General features: G+C 43.0%; 1 protein-coding gene across 1 annotated transcript; it reads right to left on the bottom strand.

Annotated features, from left to right (window-relative positions):
- Positions 1-6,197: 6,197 nt before the first annotated feature.
- Positions 6,198-7,701, bottom strand: MOS (v-mos Moloney murine sarcoma viral oncogene homolog). Its single transcript, XM_011937568.1, has one exon. The coding sequence runs from the start codon at positions 7,342-7,344 to the stop codon at positions 6,304-6,306; it is 1,041 nt and encodes a 346-aa protein (XP_011792958.1). The 5' UTR covers positions 7,345-7,701; the 3' UTR covers positions 6,198-6,303.
- Between the last annotated feature and the right edge of the window lie 741 nt (positions 7,702-8,442).

Raw genomic sequence — 8,442 nt, 5'->3', positions numbered from 1 at the left:
GGAGAAACATTGCCCAGTATCTCTCCATACCACCCCCCCAAAACTTTCCCTGCCCCAACAGTTCAACACTATTTTATGTTATTTTTCTTATTAATACAAGAAGACAGGAATGTCACACCTCTGAGCCCAAGCCAAGCCATCATATCCCCTGTGACCTGCACGTATACACTCAGATGGCCTGAAGCAAGTGAAGAATCACAAAAGAAGTGAAAATGGCCGATTCTGATGATGTTCCACCATTGTGATTTGTTCCGGCCCCACCTTAACTGAGCGATTAGCCTTGTGAAATTCCTTCTCCTGGCTCAGAAGCTCCCCCACTGAGCACCTTGTGAACTTCACCCCTGCCTGTAAGAGAAAAACCCCCTTTGACTGTAATTTTCCACTACCCACCCAAATCCTATGGAACAGCCCCACCCATATCTGCCTTTGCTGACTCTCTTTTCAGACTCAGCTCACCTGCACCCAGGTAAAATAAACAGCTTTATTGCTCACACAAAGTCTGTTTGGTGGTCTCTTCACACTGACATGTGTGACACTCCTCATTCAGCAATGGTTTCCCTATTGTTAAATCTGACATTTACTTTATTCTTTCTACATACAATTATTTCTTATTCTGAACCCTTTGAGAGTAAGTTGAAGACGTAATACCTTATTACTCTTTTAGCATTTCACTGAGTATTTCCTAAAAACAATGGCTTTCTCCAACATAACTGCAGTGTAACTATCAAAATCAAGAAATTTTGATATAATACTCGCATATAATCTAGAGATCCCATTTAAATTCATCAGTTGTCCTAATAATGTTTGTTATGGGACCACAGTCCAATCCTGGATTTTGTGTTGGACTGGGTTGTCATGTCCTTCTATATGGAACAGTTCCTCAGTCTTTCCTTGTCTTTTATGACCTTGATACTTCTGACATGAGCAGGCCAATTTGAGTGTGTAATTGTTTCCTCTTGATTTGGGTAAGGTTATGTGTCTTTTGCAGCACTACCACAGAAGTGTGCTATGTTCTTCTTAGTGCATCATATCAGGAGGTGTGTAATGTTTATCAATTTGCCCCATTACTGGTGATATTGAGTAAGATATCTTTCTGTATATCTGTCTACATCACTTGTAAGATAATGTCAGTATGACTTCTTCACTGTAAGGATAATTATTTTGTGCTTATTCACAATTAGTATTATTTGGTATTCTATTGTAAGGTAGAGCTTTCCTTTCTCCAACATTTATTTATGTAGTTATTTATATCATTATGGATTCCTATTTCCTTCATTACGACTATTCATTTCTAATTGATTTACCATCATTAATCATTTTAATGCTAAAATTATCTCAGGTCAGCCAGTAGGAGAGATCATTCAAGCCAGCTCCTGTGTCCTTATAACAGGTTTCTATCATTCCTGAGCATTTCTTTATTTGGAGGCACAAGATGTTCTGGTTTATTTTATATTTTCCCTGCTCTGGAATCAGGCGCTTCTCCAAGAGGCCCCTGTTTCCTCCTGTTGTGAATAATTAAAAATTCAAAAACTAAAAAGTCAGAATTCAGAACTAAAGTTTGGTGTTAATCTGCTCCAGAGTGTCATTACTTTAGGCCCTGTCAAAGGACAGAGCTGGGAAATACATGTATGTGTGTACACACACACACACACAGATGCACACACATTAATGTCTGTTTCTATGTCTATCCCTCTCTCTCCTTTCATCTACCTCTATTAAAAACTACATGTTCACACTGATACTTCTAAACTCAATCTGACATTTCCTATTTCAATTTCAATAGAGTTTATTCTAGACTTCCTTGTTTCTATACTTGTAACTTCCTTTTCTAACACTTACAAATCCTGGCTCCCATTCTCCTCAATGTATTTACTTACTTGTTTAACCCTCCTGTATATGACTAATGTCCCCACCATATTAGCCAAGTATCTCATCCTCCAGCCCTGCTATCATGAAACATGCAGTCTGTGGCTGTGTCAAAGGGAATATTTTATCTTTTTCAATGGTATTGTAAAAGGAATCTTTCTTTTATAAATTCTAGCTGATTTTTGTTGACATAGTTGAAGTCTATTGATTTCTGTATGTTAATTTTATATCCTGCAAACTTACATAATTATTTTATTGTTTTAGTTTTTCTGTTAATTATCTTGTGTTTCTTTTCCAAGTATATATCCTGAAAACAGAATCTGCAAACAGAATTTGTTTTTCTTCTCTCTTTACAGTTTTAGACCTCAAGTTTAATTTTCTTTTTAAACGTCACTGACCAATAAAACATTAAATCATAATAGCAGTCGTGGGCATTCTTACATTATTCATGACTTTAGTGGAATGATTTCCTGTTAATATGGTGGCTATTGGGCGGAAATGCGTGGTGTTCTATACATTTTTAAGTTTTTATTTTGAAATAATTTTAGACATAGAAGAATTGCAAAGACAGTACATAGAATTCTTATATAATATATCCTTTATTCAGTTTTCCCTATGTTATATAACCATGGTATTTATACATTTATAAAAAATAAGTCATATAAGAAATTAACATTAGTTATGTATTTTTTTTTTTTTGAGGCGGAGTCTTGCTCTGTCGCCCGGACTGGAATGCAGTGGCTGGATCTCAGCTCACTGCAAGCTCCGCCTCCCGGGTTTACGCCATTCTCCTGCCTCAGCCTCCCGAGCAGCTGAGACTACAGGCGCCCGCCACCTCGCCCAGCTAGTTTTTGTATTTTTAGTAGAGACGGAGTTTCACCGTGTTAGCCAGGATGGTCTCGATCTCCTGACCTCGTGATCCGCCCGTCTCGGCCTCCCAAAGTGCTGGGATTACAGGCTTGAGCTACCGCGCCCGGCTAGTTATGTATTTTTTTAACTGGGTTAGGTAAATATCTATTTTTCCTTCTTTTGAGTCTCTTTTTAAAAACCCAGAATAAACATTTAATTTTGTCAAATGTATTCTCAGCATATGTTCTTACTCTTTTAACCTGCGAATATGAATTAAGACAATAGATTTTCTAATATGAAACTATTCTTGCATCTTGGAAGAAATTCACTTGATAAAAAAATAACACGTGCATGATTATAAAAATTAACTCTTAGATTCTGTATGCTAATATTTACCTAGGACAGTGATAGTTTTTTACACTGATAGTTTTAAACAAGATTGATCTGTCATTTTTTTTTGTTGAGACGGAGTCTCGCTCTATCACCCAGGCTGGAGTGCAGTGGCCGGATCTCAGCTCACTGCAAGCTCCGCCTCCCGGGTTCCCGCCATTCTCCTGCCTCAGCCTCCTGAGTAGCTGGGACTACAGGCGCCCGCCACCTCGCCCGGCTAGATTTTTGTATTTTTTTTTAGTAGAGACGGGGTTTCACCGTGTTAGCCAGGATGGTCTCGATCTCCTGACCTCGTGATCCACCTGTCTCGGCCTCCCAAAGTGCTGGGATTACAGGCTTGAGCCACCGCGCCCGGCCTGTCATTTCTTTTTTAAAAGCAATCTTTATCGGGTTTTGATGTAAATGTTATTCTTTTTTTTTGAAATGGAGTTTCGTTCTTGTTGCCTAGTCTGGAGTGCAATGGCGCCATCTCGGCTCACCACAACCTCCACATCCCAGGTTAAAGCGATTCTCCTTCCTCAGCCTCCCAAGTAGCTGGGATTACAGGCATGTGCTACCACGCCTGACTAATTTTCTATTTTTGATAGAGATGGGGTTTCATCATGTTGACCAGGCTGGTCTCAAACTCCCAACCTCAGGTGATCCACCCACCTTGGCCTCCCAAGGTGCTGGGATTACAGGCATGAGCCACCGCACCTGCCCATATTATCTTTCTTAATACTTGTTTTTGCACTATTAAGTATGCCTTTACTTCTGACTTGATGTGTATGCCAAAGAGCATACTTTGACTATTAGCTGCTACAGAGGGAGCAGTCATGTGCCTGTTCTACCTCTCACCAGGGTGGTTTTCCAACAACTCAGACTTCTTTCATCTGCTTGTTTCCTTCCAATATGGCACTTCTGTGGGTTTCTTCATGCAGCCACAACCTTCTTTCTCTCCAAAGCAAACCAGGCGCAGGAGGCTTCTGTACCTGTCCAGTATACCCTGCCCTATCCCCAGGGTGACCCCCTCCTGTCCAGCAGCTGAATTTTGCCACCAATTTCTGAGCTCTGCATGGCTGGATCCTCTGTAACACCTGCTCTTCCTTCTTTTTCTACCAACTCGTCTAACCTCAGCACTGTTTGATCTCATTCCTGTTCTCTGATTTCTTTCCCAACATTTACACTTCCCAGTGGGCTCTTATTCTCCAGGGAACCTAATTTTGCAGGTCTCTCTGGGATCTGTCACTGCTGGGTCCCTTGGTCCCCACTCCCTGCCCCGACGCCAGCCACCCCTTACCCTTCCTGCTCTCTTTCCTTAAGGCTCCATTCAGTCTTTAGTTATCACATTTTAGGGTTTGTTTTCTCTCTCCCAGTTTCACTGATTATGGAGCCTACAGTGTTTATTCCCCCTTCTTCATCTTGTCATTCTGTGTGGTCTCCAGGTGAAGGGAAGACACTATTGTAATTTAAACTTACCAACGTGAATTCCTATTGCTACAATAGTCAAAGAAGGGGGTGGGGCATAGTGACTCAAGCCTGTAATCCTAGCACTTTGTGAGACTGACATGGGGCGAGGGGGATCACTTGAGGTCAGGAGTTCGAGACCAGCCTGGCCAACATGGTGAAACCTCTTTACTAAAAATACAAAAATTAGTTGGGTGTGGTGGCACATGCCTGTAATCTCAGCTACTGGGGAGGCGGAGGTTGCAGTGAGCCAAAATCGTGCCACTACACTCCAGCCTGGGTGATGGAATGAGACTCCATCTCAAATAATAATAATAATCAGAGAAGGGAATTCTTTATTGGTATATAGGTGGTTTGTTCCCCCAACTACCTGGACAGAATTAGCAGCACTCTGTCAATGTTATACACGGCCACAGATAGCTCCCTTTTGCTTTTCTCAATAATAGTTCCAAACCATGGTGTCACTCTGTAGACCCCCCTACCCTCAACCACTCTTAACAGAAAAAAATAGAAGCTCACAGATGTGGGCTTCCCCAGTCCCCTTTTTCCTATTGTAAATGTGTCTGTAAAGTCATTGTGCCCCCACCCTTGGCTCCCATCTTGGGAAGAGATGTCCTTTCTCTCCAAGATGGCAATCTCTTCCCCTAGGTACTACGCTTCATCCCTTCTACAAGTATCTAAACTTTATCAATTATCTTTGCCTCTGGTGGCTCATTTTACAAATAAAATTATTTCTTTCAACCTAAAACTAAATGAAACCAGATAAAAAATCTGAAAACATTTCTGTGTCTCTGACCCCCTTTTAAGGTTCCTGCCTCTCCCTCCTTAACAGTGCATGCACAGCCTCTGCTTCAGGGCCTTGCCATTCCCTCTGCCAGCCACTGCATCAGCCTTGCCTTCCAGCATGCACAGAAACTGCTGTTGCTAAAAGAAGGTCAAAGTTGTCCCAATGACAAAATCCAATCACCTCGTCCTTTAAAACCTATGTACCAACACCCATTGTTTTGATGTCTAGAGTGGGCAATCTAGTTCTGTTTGTCTGTTCTCTTCCATCCAAATGTTAAATTTCATGATTCCTCAGGGTTTTCATTTTCCCCTCACATCATATAATCTTTATCTTCTACTTCTGAGTCCCAGTACCAGGTAAAAATGACCCAGTTTAGAAGTGTTTTAGTAAAATGTTTCTACTCATTGCAATGCACAAGTTAAAAATATTACAATAAGCCATTTATAATTCCTTTGACTGTAAATGTACCTCAGTGTATGACTTTTATGTGTGAAGGTCATTACAAACAAGAAGTTTTTACTGTGGGGAGTAGTAGGAAAGCATTACTTATTTTTTAAAAAGTTTTTACTGATGTGGTGTGGGAGCAAGTACACTGTTAATAGTTGGAATTTATGTGGTAGGTATGGGATATATATGGATTTATAGAAAATTTTGACATTTCTGCAGTGGAGTTCTGTTTTGGACAAAGTGTTTTATCAGTAACAAATTTGAATAAATGAAATACTATCAATGGAGGGCAACGCACATGACTACATGAATAAGATTAGTTACTAACAGTACTGAGACAACAGGTACTAGATTTGTGGCTTTGCAATGTGTCGTAGAAAAAGCATTGGAGACTAAAGGAGTTTTTAGTAACTTTATTTTCTAAAACTCCATCCCACAAATATGTTTTCTTCGACATCTCCACTTCCTTTAAAAACAAACAGAATCAGACACAAGCTTATCTTGACGCAGGTTTTCAGTCAGCCGAATTCAGCTTTCAAAGAGGTGAGATCCACCAAAAGCAGCCGCGCGCTCGGCCTCTGCGCCGCGCTGGGTCTCCAGCAGCGCCGGATGACGTCCCCAAGGCGCTGCCCGGGGACGGAGTCCTGGAAGACGGCTGCGGAGAGGGACGGGCGCAGATCGTAGGCCACCACTGCGTACAGTATGTGCTGCCGCTCCCCCGAATAGGGCGCCTGCTTGGTAGTCATTTGCCAGAGAGTGATGGCAAAGGAATAAATGTCGGCTTTGGGCGTCACTCCCTCTCCTTTCAGGAGTTCCGGGGCGCGGTGGGTGTATGTGCCTCCTAGGGGGTATAGGGGTGTCTGGAAGCACAGCAGATCTTCCAACTTCTCAGAGCAACCGAAGTCACTAATTTTACAGACATCCTGCTCACTGATCAAGATGTTCGCGGGCTTCAGGTCCAAGTGCACAATGCTTTGCGAGTGGAGGAAGAGCAGGCCGTTTACAACATCTAGGGAGTACCTGAGACACTTTCCCAAAGTTAACGGTCCTCCAGTGTGGCAGTGAGGCTCCCCCGCGTCCCCCTCAGGGTGGCCGGCGGCGCCGTAGATGACTTGGTGTAAAGTGACGTTGCCACCGAACTCCATGATGATGGTCCCTAGGCTGTTGGACCCCGCGGGCGTGCGCGTGCTGGCAGCCACCACGCGCACGATGTTATCGTGGCGCAGCCTTGCTACGTTGAGCTCAGCCCAGAAACTCCGCCGAGATGCTAGTCGGTTCTTGGTGCACTTGTTCACTTGCTTTATGGCCACAGGAACACCGTGGTAAGTCGCCTTGTACACCGAGCCAAATCCTCCGGCTCCCAGCCTCTGCAGCAAGCACACCTGCTCCCAGTCAATGGAGCACCAAGCCAGCCGGCGCGGCAGCCGCGGGGCCCGAGGAGGAGTGGCCCCCAGAAGCAGCTTCGCAGGGAGCTCTGAGGGACTGCTGCAGGGCCGCGCGTCCACCGACGGGGAAAACTCGCTGGGGAGGTGGGGGCGTAGGGCCAGGGGCGAGGGCATCGCACTTTGCAGGGAGGACACCAGGGCCGCTGGGGTGAACGAAAAGACCAGGGGAAACCGCGGCACTTTGGAAACATGACTGACTACTCCTTGGCTCCACCCCTATCCCTTTTCTCCTTTTCCTTCATTTGTTTCAAATGAGCTACATCTGTGCTGTCACTCAGCAAGAGTTTTTATCAGATGGAGGGAGAAACCGGAATGAAGCACAGCAATCCCTTTCAGATGAAAGCATTTCCCTTCCACACTTGAAGTGAATTCTTATAAAAACAAGCTCATGCCAGATAAACAGCATGGAGCTGCCCCAGAACTCACCCCTCTTTTACATTATTTGTTTAACTATAATGAAATACTTTTTTTCAAGTCACATCCGCTGCACATTATTAGTCCTCAGACTAAAGAGACCACAAAGCACAGTGAAATTGTTTCACACTTTGCAGGCTATAATGATTGTTAGTGTCATTCTCCAGCTGCATTAAATCACTTCCAGCAGTTATTGGCTGAGAGTTGAAATGCAAACAGCAGACATTTGTTTAACCAATTACAGGGAAAAACTAGGTGCAACATTCATATGGAAAAAAATTGCACCTTAATCAATCCAAATAGAATCACTGATACGGGTCATAACACACAGCTAAATTCATCAGTGGAAAGGAGAATCTCCTGACAGTCTATGCAGCTTACACAGCAAATTAGCAAGAAGTCTTAGCAACATACTGACTTTGTAACAATCCTTCCCTTCCAAGGCGATTTGGCCCACCCGGTCAGCTCACTTGCAAGAGAGATTCTAGACTTTGCAGCGAATGAGTTACAGAAGTTTTGAACCAGAGTTGGGGGAGAAAAAAGAACAGAAATGATTCAGCGCTGTGATCAGGGCTTCAAATAATAACACATATGGGAGAATTGTAGAAGAGGAAAAATCTGAAGAAATAAAAATGGCACAAAATCACTGGTACCTACATATAATGTAGAAAACCAGAAGTTGGAATGAAATTCAGGGTATTGGCCATCAAACAACAAGTTCTTCCTTTCTGATTTTTATAATGAAAATTAATTTTCTACCAAGTGCAGTGAGTCATGCCTATAATCCCAGTGCTTTAG

The sequence above is a fragment of the Colobus angolensis genome, unplaced genomic scaffold, assembly GCF_000951035.1.
Source record: "Colobus angolensis palliatus isolate OR3802 unplaced genomic scaffold, Cang.pa_1.0 Scaffold166, whole genome shotgun sequence".
Taxonomy (NCBI): Eukaryota; Metazoa; Chordata; class Mammalia; order Primates; family Cercopithecidae; genus Colobus; species Colobus angolensis.
The sequence above is the reverse complement of the archived record's forward strand: the minus strand, read 5'-3'. Positions and strand labels throughout refer to the sequence as shown.